Here is a 20,618-nt window from a genome sequence, read left to right as displayed (position 1 = left end):
ATACCTAAAGTTTCCGAGTCAAATCACTATATTTGGAACCTCTTGTAGGCGACCAGCTCTCGTAAGCGACCGCGACCAACTTTAGAGCTAAAAGCTTGAAATTTCTTTTGTTTTTAACCTCCCGTAGACGACCACTAATCAGATAATAGAGCGGAGACTGGATGATAAGGTGTTGTAACATTGTCGCGATCCGGATAGTACAGGGGATGGAAATATCTTGATGGGAAGAATCGGATTTTCTCTCGAAATTAACTTTTCCAATGAATAAAGCATTTTAAGTCTCCGCAGTTACCATATGCTAATGAGGCAAAATTTTGACCCAGTATGGTCTAAGCTCTCGTAAGCGACCATCTCCCGTAAACGACCACCTAGGGTTGACATTTGGGGTGGTCGCTTACGGGAGGTTCGAGTATATATTTATATCTTTTCCATTATTAATTTTTTTCAGCTATTATCATCAGGAGTGCGATTTTTATTCATTTTATTTATGTTCCGCATTTAAATCGCAATTCGAAAGGAAAAAGGAAGGAAAATTCTAACTGTTCAGCGCTTTGAAAGAGCTCTCCAAAGAGATCTTTAGTCCGTTTAGTACTTTTCGCGAAATAGTCTTAGAGCAGGGTTAAAATGCAATTCTTGTCAGCTGCCGTGCCGCCTCACGTGCATCAGTCATGCATGCAGCTGAGAAATGATAAGACTTATTCTCGAAGTAAACTTAGGATAAACGCATAGAAGACAATTGTCCTGCCCAGCGCTTTGAAAATGCTTTCGAAAGAGACCTCTCTTGATAAAAACGTTGCGGACCTACAAACCTGACAACTTTACACAGCACTTTCTAACAAACGAGAGACAAATATTTTAGCTGTCCTGCGCTTTAAATAAATACGTTTCGAAAGAGATGCTTTTCGCTTTAATCCGTTCGGCACTTTCCGAGAAACGACTTTCAAGCGGGTTAATAAATGCGAGTCCTGGCGCTTTCAGTTAATCATTCATGCAGGGAAATGGCACGACATCTATTTTAACTTCGGAGAAGCACGTACAATTTTCCGGCCCAGCGCTTTGAAAACTATTTCCAGTGCTCACAGTGCGGTAGTCCAAAACAAACTGTTTGTTTTTTCTTTTCTCTCTCTCTCTCTCTTAACTCTCTAAATTTTCAATTTTGGATTTAGACGGACGCGATCCGATGACCGTTAATTGGGCATTGGTTGCGCGATCATGGCACTGAGACTAAAAATAACTTCTTGTTTTATACAGCTGTTTCGACAAAGGTTGTTCCGACACAAGCGTAAAAGCGAATGCGACAATACCGATTAATATTATGCCAATTATGGGTAGTAATAGTTTTGCATTCGTTGTTTGAGCTTCAGGAAGAAAAAGCATAAATATACGTGCTTGTGCTGTGTCCCTCTGTCATGGTGAAATGCCTTTAGCTTCAATCAAGCAACCGTTGGCAGCCATTACCCATAATACTTTTCGACATTGTCGCGTACGCTTTTGCAGCTGTTAAGTACATGTAATAATAGATTCGTTGACAATTGGAAGTTCTAACATGAAGCATATCAAACAGTTGGCAGTTCCTGGCTGTACAGCTTGTCACCTCACAGCGTTTTAACTTTTTGCGATCACATTACATGCTAACACAAGTCAGTCGCTAAGACTTTGTCTTAGCCAATCTTTATATAATCTGTGTTCCTGTTTTCAAGTAAACGTCTTCATGTTTGGTTTTAAGTGTTTTACCACTTTGCAGTTACCTCCAGTCGTTACGCCTCACAAACATACAGACTGTAAGTATAAATTACTTTGTTAAGCCAGACATTTTGCAGCATGGAGTCTTCAACTAGTTGTTACTTTTTCTGTATACAACGGGAGTTGTAATTTTCTTTCCGGCCACTTCGTTATTTTACATGAGATATCATTAAGTTCGCTTGTAAGCTCATGGCCGATGCTCCATTCGTTCTTTTAATACCATATTTTTTCTCTTATTCGCATATTTTTATTTTAGGTACTCGTTTCTTTTCGATCGATGTGACCGAACAAACCTCATTTTTGTATAATCTTACTTTTGGTTCGACAAGTGAAGTATTTCCGCTTTCTCTAAGTTTATCAGTTATGATTGCTTTCTTAAGAATGGTTGAATGAGTCGGTTAATTTCGAACTGAAAGGCAACGCTTGAGGGAGAAACTACGGTATTTACGTTTAGCAGGTGTCACCCTCTGTCGTGTCCTATGATCTGTTTCCTTGCGCCTGGTTGGGTGTTCGTTAGGTTTAGCCTGTGTACGTGCTCTAGGAATGAATACAGTCGCTTCTGGCGCAGTTCTTTTTTAGGCGCTTCAGTTTTTAATTCTTTACCTTTACAAGTCAACCAAATTAGCATTAGGGTACTATTTAGGGAGTCTTTAGATCAATTTTTTGTATATTGTAGTTAATAAGTTATGAAGTCATTCTTTTCTTATTTTAGTTTTTATCCTTATATTATGTTATTTAGACAAGACCCCTTTGATAACAGTACTCTTGCACTGAAGGGCTATCCTGTATAAATATTCGTGACTATGATTATGATTATGATTATGATTATGATTATGATTACTATCAGACATGAAATAAATTTAATCATCTACATGCATGTTTTATTTGCAATGTCGGTATTCCTCTTTACGCTATCACGGGAAGGAGCTGTCGGATAAGTGGGTCCCCCCGGATTCTTAATATCTGTTTCAGGTGTTTTCCTGTATCATTCAATGCCTCATTTGTCCTTTATCTTTTATAGTTTTACAGCATTTTGTTCGGCGTGTCGGGCATAGGAATAGAGATGCCTCTAACAATAATATATATTTATAGAATTTGATTAATCGCGGGGATACTCACCAAAGCGAGTATAAGAGACATCAGTACAGATGTTCATGTAAAGCAGCTTATGCGTATTCATTGCTATTTCGGCTAGTTAAGAAAACACAGCGATCATTGCCTCCACCCGGCATGCATTTAATTTGGTCTTTTATACTAGCATTGATAATAATATTAATAATAATAATAATAATCACTATCCATGACAATTCTCTACATTGACTGCTGTCAGACGGTTGTTTCGCTTCCAGCCTACCCAAGCTGTCTCTGTGTCTATGAGCATCGCATCTGAACCTCGATAGCAGTAGCAGTGGATCTAGAGGAGGGAACCCGGGGGCCCGCCTCCTCCGCCCCCCTTTACTTTGGATAAAAAAAGAAAAAAAATCACAGGAGGAAGAAAAGCCGGCAGGGCAAGCAAAACACTCCATTCCCCACTTAGCTCAAGGTCTGGATCCGCCACTGGATGGGAGCGAGTTAGTGAGGCTGGTTTGGTTACCTGCGATGTTTTTCTCCAGAATATTCATTTAACATCCGTTTCCATTGTTTGCCTGTCGTCTATTCTTTTTTCCGCGAAAGATGAAGTACCAGCAATCGGCCCAGCGTAACATCCGCTGTCGCTTAGAAAACGAGAGAAATGCGCCTTACGAGTAGAAAATAATAAAAGGCCTCGACATCTTTTTTATTTGTAGGCTTCAGACCCCTTTCATTGTAAATTTGAGTAGTAATCATGATTGTAAAATGTTTAACTCTTTAATGTTTTGGGGAACTAAAACTGATGTTGATTACATGCATGCACATTATTGCATGGGAACAGGTGTTTACAATTTGCATTTTCATGAAAACGAATCCATCCTTCAAATAACATTAATTGCTTTTTTCCCCTTTTCGCTGTTTAACTGTTTGCTTGGTGTACGTCTGTATGTCGACTAACGAAAACCAACCGGGTTGGTTAACTAAAAATCAAGTTTGTCTTGGAAGGAATTCTGACAACCAGCGAGTGTCATAGCGTGCTTAACACAAACTAAATAGAAAGATGGCTTCTAGAATGAAATAAGAATAGTACTGACTAAGGATTAATACTTGGGAAGATAACAAAAGATGAGGAAAAGCTTTTTACAAGTAAGCCAATTCAGGTAGCCCTTCCGAAAAGCGAGATGCTATGAAATTATTTCGTACATGCTTTCGAAGAAAATAATTAAACACTGTCTCTGCGGAATTGTACACATATGCCAACGCTTGTGACATGGGACTGTCTTTTGGAATATAAATATTTAAAGTAAATCATTGGAACCAGACTACCAATTGCCCGCCTATCGCATATAGCTAGTCGCTGGGAGCTTTTCATGACATGTCATTCAAAGTAAGATATAGACACTTTACAAGGGAACGACAAAGAAATATACAAATAAACGATGAAAAAGGTTTAAAAGGCACTGAATAGGAAATTTAATGATACAGAGAATATTATACAGAAAAAAATAAAAATTATTTCAATCACAATCAAACTACTAGCGGCTAGCACCTATTTACTTTATTTTATTTACATATTTGTTTTTCTTTGGCTTCCAGGTGGTCTTTCGGAATTGTACGTTTTTCATTTAACCCTTGTGCGATCGATGTTCACGACCTAACTAAATAAGCAAATGATGAAAACGAAATTTAATGAGTCTGTTGTACAGGGAGGATTCCTTGCCGAAAATTCTTCAATTTCTACAAACTCCAACACGGTGGCAATGCAGCATTCCGAATCAGTGACATTTGATTTGAGAGCGCTCAAACTAACTCTCTACGCAATTATCTTCTTTGCAAGTGCAGTCGGTAATTCTCTTGTCTGCACAGTTATTTTACGAAGGAAAAAGATGAAGACGGTCACAAACTACTTCATATTGAACCTAGCCATTGCGGACTTGGCTTTGAATTGCATCTGTATTCCGTTCGATATTCCCGTGCAAGAAATGAACCGCAAATGGCCATATGGGGCGCTGCTGTGTAAAGTTATATACCCACTGCAGACGTTGGCACTTTTTGCATCCATATACACCCTAACGGCTGTCAGCTTATCGCGTTACTGGGCAATAAACCGCCCACTTCGTCAGCAGCTTACCATCAAAAACGCCAAATGGATCATCTTCGGAATATGGATTGCGTCGCTGATTTCGGTCACACCGTACATGAGCGTCTTGAAAAAGGACGGTGAAACAGACATGTGCGAAGAGGACTGGTCGAGCAAAAGTGCAAGAAAAACCTATACAGCTTCCCTGTTCGTGTTCCAGTACTTGCTTCCACTAACTGTCATTGCGGGCGCATACGTCAGCATTGGATGGGAGCTTGCACGGCGCACAAAAAACGGGAACGGCTACCTGCAGGATCTCCAAGCGAACGAGGAGAAGAAAGTAGTGCGCATGCTTAAAGTAGTAACGCTGATGTTTGCAGTGTGTGTTTTGCCAACCAACGTTATGTGGCTTTGGCTGGACTTTGGCAACGCTGCTCAATACGATAAATTCTGGGAACTTGTCGCATTCTCCAACATAATAACGTTTGCAAACAGCGCAGCCAATCCAATTTGCTATACGATCCTGAACGAAAGCTATCGCAATGCGTTCAAAGATCATCTGTCCAAGATATTTTGCAAGATCTCCAGAAGTTCTACTTGGGTTCAAATAGAACTTGTGGACAATGCTACAAGCCAAAAGAAAAGTCGAAGGGCTAAAATGAGTTCTACTCTGTTATGAACATAAAAGGGCCTTTTTCTTCCCTTTTCGTTCACCCTGATCTGAAATTTTCACATTTGTAAAATATATTTAACATAATCTATTGGCATTTCATGACTGTCGAGGGAAGAAGTGCTATAAAAGTTATAGGACTTTCGTTTGAGTTGTAAGTCTATGTAATCGCATGGGCCCTTGGGCAATTAAGGATTAATTTCACGCGTATTTTCAATGTTTTCACAAAATTGCCCGAGTCGCAAAGCGACGAAGACATTGAAAAAACTTTGAAAATACCAATGAAATTAATCCTTAATTGCCCGAGGGTACTGGCGTTTACTTGTTTATCACATAAAAGGGCAAAATTCTGTTCAAAGGAAAACTTTCAAGGTCTTGCCGTTACGTAAACAGGTTCGCCGGTTTTCATAAAGAACAGGCTAGCAGTAGAACGGGAGAAGCCTTCTATTATAGTAAGCAAAACACAGCAAGTTCAATTCACTCCAAGCAATTTCTTTTCAAATAAAACTTTAAGCAATCTAATTTTATTCACCTCTTTTGCGAAGCTTGCAACGGCGTGAAACTTCTTCATCGATCGATGAAAGACGTAAACAAGTGTCCAAACGAGGTCTAACAACTTCTTGAATCCAAAACTCAATCGCCTTTCCACTGCGACTTAACTTACCAGCAAAATTTACGCTGTTTTTTGCGCCAGTAAGGCAACCTGTGATACTAATGAGGCAACCCGAAGCGAAACGAAGAAATTAACGTTCAGTTTGGCGGTCGTGAAGCTCTGTAACCCTATGCTTCGTGCGACACCGGCCATCCCAACTCAGGCTGGGAATCCATGCATTTTTTGGATGGAAAATCCTTTGCTTTTCCACCAAAAGACTGCGCTTTGCTGCATGTCGATGTTCTTTCTCCTTATGATGAAATAAACCCCCTCAGAAGCGATACGTTTCTGAAATATTAATTCCTTTTCAAAATCCGTTTGAAGCGAGAAACCAACTTGATGCAGGCGCGCTCAGCCAATCAGCATCAAGTAATCATGCCCTCTTTGTGCCCTCGTGATCGAGGAATAAAAATGCCCTCTGTCTCAGCCAATCAGCATTCAGTAATTTTTGTCCCGTATGTGATAAATATATATATATATATTGTTTACACATGATTTTAAAGCGTTTTACCGTTTTTAATGTTTTGAAGAAATTGCGATATTAACTATATGCACGTTACTGATAATGACAGGTGTTTACAAATTGTGTTTTCATATCAACAAAGCCGTCTTTTAGTTAACGATGACTATTAATTTTTTTAATTTTTTTCTCTCTTTTATTAGTTTATGTATTGTGGTCGAATAACGAAGCCGACCGCGTAGCCTTACTAAAAATCAGTTTCAACCTGAAAGGAATTCTGACAACCAGTGAGTCAGTAGCGTGCTCACCACATACGCGGAATGAGATATGGTTCATAGAAGGAAATGGAGAGCGTGTCGACTTATCAAGCCTATTGTGCTTCTGAGGAAATACCAAAAGACAAATACGGGAAAAAATTTCCACAAGCCATCCAGTTCAGACAGCTTGTCGAGAAGAGCAAGATACTATAAACTTATAACTTCAGTCTTTTTTTTTTTAAGATTAGAGTAATTAGACACTGCGAATGGGGAAATACATTTCAACCCTTTCGGCATGAGATGAACGTCTTTCGGAACATAAATATTTAAGCTAAACCGATGGAACTAGACTGTCACTTAGCCAAATTTAGCATTTAAATGAAATCTTCCGTGCAAGGAACAACAATTGTGGGCTCAGATCATTGTTGTGTTTACTATCGCTGTGGCAATTAATTAGTAAATTTTGTGTGCTACCCGACATGAATGAGGATAAAGGGCTAGATGCGCCACGTTTTTAGAAGCTTTTTCGTTTCATCACTCACCTGCAGGCGGACATTCAGGCTAATTTGCTCAAAATTGTGTAGTTTCTCTTTTTAATGCATCCGCGTTTTAACGGAAAATTAAAATTCAAAGCGGCAACTCTGTAAATATAGTATTCTGTCGCTCTTCTTGAAGTAAAAAAAAAAAAAGAGTTGTTAAAAAGCATAGAGACATCTCTGTAAATATAGTATTATGTCGGTCTCTTTTGAGGGTAGAAAAAAGTCTTTAAGTAATATTAAAATTTAAAGAGGCAGCTCTGAAAATATAGCATTTTCTTTCTCTATTATTTCCATTTTTTTTACTTATAACGAAGAAACATCTTTGTCGTCTAGAAGTACATGTAACTGTGTTACCTTTGTAGTCATAACAACCCACTCTTTCATAAGGTACAAATTAGTAAACTCTTACAAGATGATAATTGAATTGACATAATTGATATGAAGTTTCACAAGACATGCGCAATCACCTGTGTCAATTTAAAGTGTTTAAAAGATAAGACGGCAGGGATATTGTTACGCCACGAATCTGCAAGAGAATCGTCAAAGGAAGGTTTAAGAGCGCGTCGATGTAATCCACAACGGTTAAGTTGCAGAGAAAAGGTAGGACTGTGAAGCTTAAGTAATTGTGTCTTTGGTTGCCGACGTGATGTTGAATGCAAAGCTACATGTATGAAGTGGCCAAAATTGAGTCTTAAGTAACATGGACTAGCTGTATCGCGTCTAAACTAGAAGTACAAGTAGTAGTATTAATATTAAATAATGCCGTGTTCTTGAACATATAAATGATAAGAGAAGTTAGACTTTGAAATGAACATTCTAAAGCTTTGGGTTTATGAGAGTTTTGTGTTTCATGATCGTTGTCTAAAAGCAATCTTTAATGCGGTCCTTTGGAGCCTTCTCCCTTGAGGGGTATTTGAATAGACATTTCGCATTATTGTTCAGACTTTTTCTAAAAGGGACTATGGTTTAATCATCGATATGGTGGACAGGTGTGAAAAAAAGACATTTAGCTTGAAAAAGGAAGAGTTTACATTTTTGGTAGTATGCTAAATATCCTGGGAACCAAGAGTATATTTACCTCGGTACTTGAAATAAACGGTATTAGCCAATCATGATAAACGAAAACCTGTTAACTAAATTGAAAATGATATTAGTGTATAAAGAAAACCGACCTTGTCATATGCAAATATAATTATTGCTTGTAATGACTGCTGATATGTTTTTATTGGGTACAAAGAAAACAGTATTAACCTGTCCTTTCACCTATGAACAAAATATTAGCCTGAAGAAGATAATGCCAAAAAAGAAGACTTTGTGGGAGAGATTGCAAGTAATGCGACATAAATTGGACAAGCATCGGGTGTTTGTCAGTGATCATGATTGAAGGTAAATTAGTACACAGAAAAACGTTATCTTTGTCAAGCTTCTTCCTTAGCGATTGTAAGTTGCTTGAACGAACAAGATTGCAACAAGGAAGGCTTCCTCGTTCAGCCATTGGCACGCCACAACTTGAGCAACGAGACTTGAATCGGACTAAGGAAGATGAGAATTCAAAGAAACTCTTGTCGATTTATGCCACAGGAGCAAATGAAATATCAGCTATATATAATAAACTTTGGCCTTAGTTCCGTCAGTTGTTATCATTATTTCTCATCCATGGAATTCAGCGTGATCTTCTTTTCTCATCCCTTCTGGGCTTTTTCTCTTTCAATCGGGAGCGAAAAGGATAACGGGAAGTCCAATTTGAGCGCGTAAAGTTACAGCTACCGGTCTTCAGTATTGCAATTGCGTGAAATGATATTCTAAAGGGCAAAGATATCTTCTACAGTATGATCAGATTGCATTGTACTAAAGGGGTAGCGAATTGACCTTGACAAACCACGAGCTTTGCAAACTTTTCATCGAATTTCACGGAGTCTCGCAGTTGTGTGTTATTTTAGCGGAGTATGAATCCAGTGGACTAACTTGAAATAACGACTTAGCTTGACGACTTGAGCGGTTTTACTCGATACCACTTCACTTGATTGTACTTAGGGATTCCGTTGATTGCAAATTAATCATGATCATGAAAGATACTCATCAAGGCTTTAGCAGACTGGTCTGGTGTAGGTTTGGCCAAGGTCGAACTTAGCTTTGGCAGTTATTCGTCGAGTTTGCGAGCGCAAGTCCGCCTCAAAGGAAGCGACAGGGCGAACTGAAAGGAATAAAGGTTAGAATATTTTTTTTACAAAGTCTACCTTGAAAGTTTTAGCACATTAATCACGGAGAATATTATAAGAACATATAAGACATATCTAATCAAAAACATGCACAGTAACCCTAAGTCATGTATGAACCAGCGGGTAATTTTGTATTTTCTGTCTGACAATGTAACATGGAATGTGCTGCTACACGCCCGTACTAAAGAAAATCACTAGAACCACGATTGAAAGAAAGTGTGTATTGCTGTTTTGTGATATTTTCTACCCTTTGTGCATATTGTTCTTGATTGCCTTTTTATTTGTATAATTATTGCCAAAACAAATACCCTATCTTGATAGTGTTGTTATTCCTACTTAAAGGGTTTCTTTTTTTAGAAACAAATAAAAGATCTCTCCATTTTCATGTTATCCCTACTAATTAACTAGATATTATCAAGCAGAAAAATAACATTATATATCCGCTGATACAAGTGAAACCACACCGGCCCGGAACTCAAAGTAGACGAGCATGATAGGTAAAATTCACGATTTATTTACCTGGCAGTCGGTTACAGGTCTACAGTGACCTTTTTCGCCCAGATAGATGCTATTCAAATTGCTTAAATAAAAAGAAGAAAATAGATTTTTGTCATAAATACATGCTTGACTCGTAAAATTCCTGTGCATACCAATTCAGTGCTGAGTAATTGAAACAAGACGTCCAAAATTACTTTCAATGTAATGACGTCATAACCCACAGGCACTTGTGGATTAGCCAAAGACATCAACCAACAGTTCAACAATAGCAACGAAGCTTGCATGTGTAAACGGGATCTTGTTCCATTTAATGTATTTGTAAACACAACCTACTCTTCAAAAATCAATTTTCATATTATAATTATTCTCAATGACGCATTCACAAGCAGAACTTTGTACATCGTAAAATGAACGCAGGAATCACTCGAAATGACGATAGGTGGCCAAAGCTCTCGGGCCCACATTCCCGTGAAATTAAGTTCCGAACCAAATTATCACGTATCCACCACAATCTTGTTTTCCTCTATCACAGATCTCTTGATAATGGACGTCGATATAAATGGGGTACGTATCAAATGGCATTCGTTTTTCAACAACTTCAAAGTTGGTCGAGAGTTCAGCTATTTCAGTCACGTCAAAACATAAGGCATTTTAGACGCCCAATGAATACCATGACTTTCAACTCGAATACGCTACCTTTTGTTGCAGTTTAACGCCTCTAAGAACCACACGGGACCATTGTTTACCGGTAAGTAACCGAAAAAAGAAAAAAAATATATCTTGCTTTGCTACCTCTTCCAGTTCGGGTGAGTAACTGTTTTTGATTAACATAACCGAGACAGCTTGCTAGGCAGACGAGTTCAAAGGGCTTGCAATTGCCTTTCAGTGAGTTATAAATTTGCTTTCTAAGGCTAAATTTCTGCTCAAGTCCAGCGCAAATAAGCAATTCCTGCTCAGAGGGACAATGCTTCAGGTGCAAACCACGTTTTTGCAATCATAGGCGATTTCCAAACGGCGATAACAAAAATTACTTACTGATTTGCATCATGAACTGCGTTATGTAACGACCCCACAACGTTTATTCAGCAGAACTATAGATTATTGTCGGGATAAACGATTTAATTGGCAAGCTTTTGATACTCAAAGCAACACCCAGCACCTCCCGGTCAAACTGAAAAGCAAATTCTATGGAGTGACGTATTTCAATGGCAAAAATAAAGTGGGCACTTTGGCCAGCATATAGTTTCGCCTAGTCTAAAGCATGCTACTCAACAAATGGTGAAGATTGTATATGTAGAAGAGATATATTTTGTTGAGTTTCCTTACTGAAAACCTCTCCTTGGTTAACGCTAAGCTTGATTATAGAAAATCTAGCAATTGCTCAACGAACCGGAGCAAAAACCAGCTGTGATGATTCCATTATTTTTCAATTTAGGCCCTTGGCACTAACACTTTACATCTCCATATAAATATTTGCTCGCCTTCCCACAAATAACTCTTTCTTTCATGGCGTCAAATTCAAGTGCATTTAATTATGGTCCCCGCTAAGTTCTCTCGACTCATTTCCTTTTTCTAAGTACTTTAAGTTGGACGCGGTTTAGATCGGAACGGAATAGCGTATTTTTTTGCCACTGAAAGCATGGCTGACAATACACATCGAAATATGTAAAGAACTGGTTAAAAGGGGTATGGTTTAAATTTTCTGAGCGCCATGAGGTGATCATGTTTTTCTCGCCATCTGTAGCTTGAGGCAGTAACTATCCCTAAACATGCAATTTTATTGCTCAGAGAAACTATGTGGAATATGCTTTTGAGTCACGTACCTAGGACTTACCAAAGGAATTCAGGCGCGTGCTCGACTAAGGAGACTACCACCCCAGTCGATTCTGAGCAGTCTGGAAATTTTACTATATCTAAACAAACGGCTGGTTGTGTTCTGCCGGCAATCGATCGAAAGTCAGTGACTTCTAACATGGCTATCTCACCAGGTGCAACAAGATAATTAACAACAAAAAAAATCCTTGAGATTACATAACTTCTCTTTGGCTTTCGCCTCCTTCGCGAACGAAGACTATCACATATCGGCAATTACTCATAAATTTTTCAGTGCTGCATGTTTGAGTCCTACAAACGTTCTTTATAACTGAAGATTCTTTCCTTTTAAAAACAGGTGAAATATCTGAAGGCAATCTATTCTAAAATGATCTAAACTTTGTTGATCTGCGCTAACAGCTGGTTACGTTGATCAAGTGATCATTGTCAAAGACCTCGCATAAGTTTATCAGTTTAATGTACGGTATAGATACAATTTATTTTACTTCATTCGTTTTCATCAACCTCTTGAAAGAGGGCTGCTGAGCAGGGTGCTGGCCAGTACATACTTTGATTCACTCTGGTGTTAATAATGGCTTATCTCTGGACAGGAGTCGCCTTCATTCATTCTCGTTTTGTCATCACGCTTTAGTTATGCTTTGATTTTTCGGGGTAGCCTCTTCCAGGCGTTCAGTTAGTTGGGGCGAAACGCGCAAAATGTTATTTTTTCGCGCGCTGTTTTTCGCGCTGCGCCCCAACAACTGAACGCCTGGATGTGGCTATTTTTGGGATAACACATGTATTTGTAATATCGAGCCTCCGGCAGCAAATAAATATGACGCAGTCAGCTTGAACCACAGTGAATAAATCTGAGGCAGTCAGCTTAAACCAGGGTGTAAAAATTATTTTTTATATCTCCATATAATCTTCGGCAACTGCCTTTACATGTCTTAAAATTGAGCGCTCATCGACACATAAATTGACAGACATGTATTAGAACGCTATCATCAAAAAGATCACATTGCCAGTAATAGGGTTTGCCACTAATAGGGTTGATTCTGACTGAATGCCAATGTTCTTAGGTAATCTGCATACCAAATAGTAAGCGCAAATCGACACTAAACCCAAAGTTTATTTCACTGGCTTATGAAGTTGCTACGGAAGTTGTTATAACTTTGAGCAATGAATTTCATTTCTTATTTCTTTTTTATGCTGCTTCATTTTAGGTTATCAAGTCGCGGAACATTTTTCGTGCTTCGGATACTTAAAAATGTAGGTGGAGCTAAGCCACACAACTTTTGGCATATCACTTAGTTTCGGGAATCTTGGCAAAGTACTACTTTTTTCTTGTTAGATGGCATGATGTTTCATTATTTGATTTCCTTGATCGTGAGTTCCTTGATCGTGAGAATCCTGCATGTAGAGATCTGGTCCCAGTCGTTGGAAGGCTGGATCAGTAACGCTATTCAGTGGATAAGTGCGTGTTAACAAAACAAACCACGCTATCCGCTTGATAGTGATTTACCCAGTGGGTATAAGCCCGCACATAAGCTTTATCCACCTTTCAAACAACAGACGGTAGTCTGAGTGTAATTTAATCTTCTTCTTCGATGGGGCATCTAAGAGGGCCATGCGAGTGCATATAGAAAAATACGATGTTGTCTGATAGAAATTCTAATACTAAGATTACATTTTGCGTAGTTCTCTTTGAATTAGCTTCCTCGCCTATCAGTTGATGCCTATGAAACTTGAATGTTGACAGTTGTGTTTGCAATTTTATTCAGTTGTCGACAGTTGTTTATGAATGGTGCATAACGAAACGATGTTATCAATTACATGTATCACGAGCGCCAGGTTATACATGGGAATCCCGATTTCTCGAACCCTCAGGTTTTCGAACCTGCCGATAAACTCGAACCAAAAGTCGTTTCTCCTCCTCAGCCAAACGCTGTAATTTTACCCCCGATTTCTCGAACTATCGGATTTTGCGAACAAATTTTCGTTTCCCTTGAAGGTTCGAAAAATCGTGATTCCAATGTACATTTAGCCCAGACCACGGCACTAGCGACGCAAGCATAAGCATAACCAGGGCATAAGCATAATTAATTGCTTTAGTTTACAGCCGCTGTAAATTAAGGTGTTATGCGCTACTGAGGACGGCCGGACATAAGTATGAGCGTAAGAATATCAAAACCTTGCGTTCTTCTTCTGCTCTGTCGTTATTGTGTCCAGTTATGACATGATGGAATAAGCATAAGCAGGAGCATAAGCATAAGCGAAAGACTTTCAGCCAATCAGCGAGCACTTTATCAGTTATGCCAAAATGTCCTCACTGTAACACCGACATAAGCATAAGCAAAAGAAGAAGGCACATGTTATGGAAATGCTTATGCATATGCTTGCGTCGCAAGTGAGGACAGGGCGTTAGGCACTCTGGCAGAATATATTGCAATATTGTAGATGGCGGAAATACACATAATGCTAATTTTTTAACATCATATTTTTAGGCCCTCTCCGCCTTGAAACCATATTTTTTAGTATGCCTCCCCTCCCTAAATTCATCAGTCCACCCCCTCCCTTAGCAAACCAGATTGAAAATGAAATGTATTTCGGAGCAAAGGTACGCGATTCCAATAGGACCTTTCTGTTCGTCAAAATGGAATGTAACGCTTAGTTTCGAAACTTTCTTTTCTTCTCATAATTTCCAGTTTTATCAAACACGCAGTTGAAGTGTTCAGCGACAATTTATGAGGTTTCGCGTCCTAAATGGATTCCAGCAGATTCTTTCACTGACTTCAATCAATTTCGGCTCATTTTAAATATCACATTCATTTTGTTTTGTTTTGATCCAACAAGTATTTTTAATACCCGTTCAAGGTCATGTTATGACGTTTCGCGGGAAATAGTTTGAAATTAATCTATACATTCATACCCGTGCAGTAATGCATTTTTTGATCCCTTGTTGTCATCAGAACTTTTAGCAGTAGCCATTAAAGAAAACCTGAACACAGTTGTGAGATATAACACGATTTCAGTTTATAATATTGTTCGTAGCGTTCAAAGCTATATTTAAATATAAATTTCTATTTAAAACGTACATATGTTGAGCTGTTTGGCACAGTTAGTAATGAGACTAATTTGAAAACAAATGGTTGAAAATAGCCATATTGTTTATCTCAATCTGTCTGCCGGTTGATATTAATTATTTTAATTAACTTTACCTACATGCGAGTATTAAAAATTAAAACTACTCTTCTTTCTCTGGAATTATTAACTTGTAACAAAATACTGCTTCCTGCTTTCTAGACATTTTCACCTCAGGAAGTAAAGAAGAACGTCAGAATTGATTTATTATCTATACTTAACACCTGGTTTCCCTGTCAAAACAATAGTTTCTCGTTTGTGTGACTCTTAATAGCTATGTGTACGTGAGTTGTGTGGTTTTTGTCTCGATTTAACATTCATTATTAATGGTAACATTTTGTTCATTATTGCGATGGTATAGAAAAACCAAGCAGCACACAATGTGCCAATCTGCATGTGTTCTTCAGATGATGAATAATTTTGATGATTTTCTCTTTTGTTTTCTCTATAAATTTACAGGTGCCACGCAACCTTGATCAGCTCGTCGAGGTGGCCTTTGGCGCGAATTTGAACGGAACTCTTCATTGCGGAAATTCTAAATTTTTCTCAAGACTCCAGACCTTTGTCACTGCACAGAGTCGTATAAGCCTTCTTGGAAAAAGGAGGAGAGATCAGACATTAACAGTCCTAAACAATCCCATAGCTTAACGGTTCAGGCGTTGACTCCGAGCATTCAAGGGCTCGGCGATATGGAAAATAACGCATCTACGATCAACAGCAGCTCTTATTTTAAACCAGCTAACGGCGACAACGCATCAGTGGCGACTTCTGGCGAAACTCCCGCTTTCAAGGCAATAAAGCTGTCATTCTACGCTGTCATCTTCCTTATAAGTGTCATCGGTAACACTTTGGTTTGCGTGGTGATCGCAAGACGTCGGAGAATGCGAACCGTCACGAATTTCTTCGTGTTGAACCTCGCAGCGTCGGATCTCGCCATCACTTGCATCTGTATTCCGTTCGATATTCCCGTGCAAGAGAATCACTACAGATGGCCTTACGGACGGTTCTTCTGCAAGGTCTTATACCCGCTTCAGACCGTGGCCATGTTCTCTTCTATCTTTACGCTAACTGCAGTGAGCCTCAATAGGTTCTGGGCAATCGTTTATCCTCTGCGAAAGCAGATGACGAAAAAGCACGCCATGGTTGTTATAATCATCATCTGGACCGTGTGTATTCTACTGACGGCACCTTATGTCATGGTCTTAAACCTGGATAAGGCTACCATGGAATGCAGAGAATATTGGCCTGGAATTGGCTACAGAAAAACCTACACTGCATCGCTTTTTGTCTTGCAATATTTTTTGCCTTTGACCGTGATCACACTTGCGTATCTAAAAATTGGTTTGGAGCTAAGGGCCTGTTCAAGCGTGAAAAACGCTTTGGCGGTAAATGCCGTTCTACACAATGCACACCGAAACGAGGCTCGCAAAGTTGTGCGCATGCTCATTGTCGTCACTCTCCTCTTTGCCATTTGTGTTCTGCCCAATAACGTGATGTGGCTTTGGCTGGATTTCGGCAATGGGCAAAACTACCCTCACTTCTGGGATATGGTTGCTTTTACTAACATCATTTTGTTCGCCAACAGTGCGGCAAATCCCCTGGCGTACACAATTTGCCACGAGAATTTCAGGGAAGAATTCAAACTGTATTTCACCTGCGATCCAAAGATTTTTCAAAGCATGGCGGAAACCACGATAACCTACACCAGGACCCGGTTACGCAGTCTGACCGGAAATGACAAAAAATCCGTACAGGCTGTGGAATATGGCGAGATATTAGTGGTTGACGCCAAAGAGACTGTTATTTGATAGTTCCTTTGCAAAGTACTGTCTGTAAATAGCACACAAAAGTCAGTAATCTTAGCAATTTAATAGCTACGTTCTTAGAGCGCGCCGGTATAATGCTTTGGACCATGTGGCTACATTTGAACTTCGTCATCTCAAGCGCGGTTATCTTGAACTCAGATCGTTTTCCTTGGTACTGGCTTTTCCAGTCATTTACTATCCGTTGTCTACAACCCAGACTGTCTCGAACTATTAATAGTTTCCCTTAAGAGTTCGAAATATCGCGGGATTGAATTATTTTAACAGGGTAAACATTAGGTGTTTTAGGTGTTGTGAAAGTGCTCAACTTATGAAAGTGAAATAATTGCAAATGCCTTCTTAATAAACGCTATTTACTATGCCTTAGTCTTGTTTAAGATTATCTATCTTCTCAGATTCAACTCGCCAGGATCACCGAACTTAGTAAATTTAAATTTAGCACTTTATGACAGGTTCTCGGGACGAAGCTGAGGGAAACTTTGAGATCCGAGGGAAATAATATCTACCGGTTTCCTGGTAGAAAACAAATGCATTTCTTTCCCATGCCCCCAATTCCATTGTTAATTACCTGCTGTTGTTACATGTGATGTGAACTCCCTGTTGTGGAGAATTCTAACAATATGATATAACAAGGTTCAAGAAATAACATTACACGTGTCGTATTTGCAGATGCAAATACGATCAACTTATGAGCGAAACACACACATGTATATTTTTTCTTTTGAATTTTAAATACATATAACGTCAGCTAGGTGGAAAACGGCCAGTTGCCCAATCAGAAGTTACGATGGGAAAAAGGTTTAAAAGGACAGAAAGTAGAAAATCTCTGATTTTTGCTTAACTGCACCATAATGATCACAAAGTTGCGCTAGTCAGCACTGGAATAGAAGATGGAAAGCACAGAGTTACTCAGAGTAAAACAACCCAATAATTTTTCTCTGAGTGCTACCCCCGAAAATGGAAATGGAGGACCACAAGATACAAACTGAGAAATATTTGACCTTGGCAGGATTCAAACTTCAATACGACTTCGGATTAAAATAAATAATTAAATAATGTCTTTCTTCATTTGATAAAAATCAGGAGAAAAATACATATTAAGTGTTACAATTAATAAAAGATAAAATGACTAAGAATTTATCCAAAAAGCGCTTTACAAATTCAAAACGGGTAAAACTGATGATAAAAAGGTACAACTAAATTGCTTATTTATATTCGAAACACAACCTGTTGTTTAAAACTATTTTTTAAAACGTTCAGTATGTATTTGAGGAAGCTAGCTGCTCTTAGATCTTAGCCATACTGACTCGTGGTAGCATGCTGACTCGTGGCAGCTGTTGGTGCTGTCGGTGTGGCAGCTCATCTTTGTTTTACCGACTGTGCTACAAGGCCAGACGAGAGCAGGTCGTGGAGATAGGAAATTAATGCAGGTGTTGGTAAATTATGGTCGACTTTCAGCCGTCATGATCATTTTCCTTTAGGGAGGATGATGTTGTAATCTTGTTCACTGTCTAACAACTGAAGATAAACAATTAAAAGATATGTATATTAGTAGCAAGCACAAGGCAATCCAAATTCCTCTAGACTACCAACTTTTTTACGCGTTTAAATTATTTACAAAGTGACAAGCACACAAAGCACATCGTGATACAGGCTGTTACGGATGGCACGACAAGACGCCATTTGCAATGCAACTCAACTCGTTTAATGCGTACTTCATGTAAGCTACATAGAACTAGAACGCACATGTTTACTCCAAATATGGTAAGACAAACCATATACGTAACATCTCCCTTTCTTTAAAAAAAGAAAAACTAATAAACAAATATCTGGCAAAAACTAGCCTAAAACAAACTTACACAAATCCACTTTGTTTCTGAAAGTGTTCTATGTCAAACTAAATCAGTTTATCCGAGCTTGCTAAAACAAACTTAAAGTGTTCAAGGTCTAGCCTTTGCTTAACGCTTCATGTCAAAATCTTTAAATCTTGAAGGGGGACGAACAGTCCGGGTTCTTGTCTTCTGAGGTGCTAACAATGGAACATTAGTCTCTTCAGCAACAGTTTCATTCAAGGAATCTTTGTCAGGCCTAGTAGGTATAGCAGGTAACTCAGGTACTCAAGGTATCTCCTTGTGATTTACTCCTGACTCATGTGAGCTAACCTTGGTGCTTTGCTTATCTGGTGTCGAGGATTCTGCTGCAGGTCTCAGAAACTGCCTGTTTCTTCGGAGGGTCTCACTGCCTGCTTGGGCTACATATGACCTGTCTGACAGTTTCTCGACACAAGTAGCTGGTTTCCACGTTTGGTTCTTTCGCAGGGGTGCACTTCTGACTTCTTGTCCAATCTCTAATTCAGGTAACTGCTTCACATGACGGTCATGGTAGAACTTCGCCTTTTGCCTTTTCCGCTCTAATTTCTCTGTAGAATGTGCGCTTACTTTGGGACGGAGAAGGCTTGACGCTGTTGGTAAGAGAGTTCGTGTTCGGCGCGACATAAGCCTCTGGGCGGGGCTGTAACCTATACCTTCAGTAGGTGTGTTCCTGTAGTCTAGTAGCGATAGCCATGGATCTTTCCCATCTCGGTCCGCTTTCTTAAATAGCAGTTTAACTGTCTTCACTGAAGACTCTGCTTTCCCATTTGACTTTGGGTAGTGTGGTGATGATGTCACATGGTTAAATTCCCAGCTGAGTGAGAACTCGTGAAATTCTTGACTGCTGTACTGTGATCCGTTGTCTGAGGCAACAGTGTCCGGGATTCCATGTCTACTGAATTGTTCTTTGAGTACTTGTATAACTGCACGTGAGGTGGTATCTTCAAGTTCACTAACTTCTACAAAATCTGAGTAATAGTCAACGACTGTGAGGTAATTCTTTCCACTAACAGTGAACAAATCTGTAGCCACTTTACTCCAAGGTCTGTCTGGAAGTTGACGAGACTGCATTGGCTGACTAGCATTCCTAGCCTGAAACTCGGCACAGACAGCACATCTCTCAACCAGGGCTTTGACTTCTGAATTCATTCCAGGCCAGAACACGATGTCTTTGGCCTTTCTTAGGCATGATGCGACTCCTTGATGGCTTGAATGAATTCTTGAGAGCATCTCTGGCCTCATGGCTTTGGGGACAATCACTCTCTGACTCTTAAATAGAATACCATTGTGGAGTGAAATCTCTTCTCTATAGTTCCAGTAGTCACGAACTTGTACTGGGCATTGCTCTCTTCTCTCAGGCCATCCTGTTAGAACAGTGGTCTTCAGGCTCTCTAAGACGAGGTCTTGTGCTGTGCACTTCTGCAGCTGAGTTAACCTTTCTGGAGCCACTTTGATGGAATCAAAGGGAGTAAGTGTTTCCAGTTCAAGAGCGAAAACTTGAAAGTTGTCTGTCATCTCCTTCTTGACAGCAAGCGAGGCTCGAGACAAGTGATCGGCAACATACATCTGTGCACCTGGCTTGTACTTAACCTCTAGGTTAAAGCGCTGTAGCCTCAACATCATTCTTTGTAGTCGACATGGAGCAGAGAGGATTGACTTCTGGAAAATGGACTGTAAGGGTTTGTCATCTGACTCAACCGTTATCTTTTTACGACCGGCGAGGTATTGACTGAACCTTTCGCAGGAGGAGACAATCGCTAAACACTCTTTCTCGATTTG

At 39.4% G+C, this 20,618-nt stretch overlaps 2 protein-coding genes across 3 annotated transcripts; both read left to right on the top strand.

Annotated features, from left to right (window-relative positions):
* Positions 1-1,549: 1,549 nt before the first annotated feature.
* LOC110059193 (neuropeptide FF receptor 2-like) lies at positions 1,550-7,736 on the top strand. The gene is made up of 2 exons (XM_089294632.1): positions 1,550-1,781; positions 4,411-7,736. The coding sequence occupies exon 2, from the start codon at positions 4,485-4,487 to the stop codon at positions 5,571-5,573; it is 1,089 nt and encodes a 362-aa protein (XP_089150758.1). The 5' UTR covers positions 1,550-1,781; positions 4,411-4,484; the 3' UTR covers positions 5,574-7,736.
* Positions 7,737-9,256: 1,520 nt separating this feature from the next.
* Positions 9,257-17,334, top strand: LOC110059277 (neuropeptide FF receptor 1-like). Of its 2 annotated transcripts, XM_089293563.1 has the most exons (3): positions 10,521-10,753; positions 10,898-10,937; positions 15,605-17,334. In XM_089293563.1, the coding sequence occupies exon 3, from the start codon at positions 15,835-15,837 to the stop codon at positions 16,951-16,953; it is 1,119 nt and encodes a 372-aa protein (XP_089149689.1). In that variant the 5' UTR covers positions 10,521-10,753; positions 10,898-10,937; positions 15,605-15,834; the 3' UTR covers positions 16,954-17,334. The 2 variants fall into 2 exon arrangements, with proteins under 2 accessions (XP_020621636.1, XP_089149689.1); XM_020765977.2 differs by lacking the exons at positions 10,521-10,753; positions 10,898-10,937 and adding an exon at positions 9,257-9,681.
* The last annotated feature ends 3,284 nt before the right edge of the window (positions 17,335-20,618 follow it).

Source organism: Orbicella faveolata, unplaced genomic scaffold, assembly GCF_042242905.1.
Source record: "Orbicella faveolata isolate gen_17 unplaced genomic scaffold, um_ofav_v1 contig_25, whole genome shotgun sequence".
Taxonomy (NCBI): Eukaryota; Metazoa; Cnidaria; class Anthozoa; order Scleractinia; family Merulinidae; genus Orbicella; species Orbicella faveolata.
The sequence above is the reverse complement of the archived record's forward strand: the minus strand, read 5'-3'. Positions and strand labels throughout refer to the sequence as shown.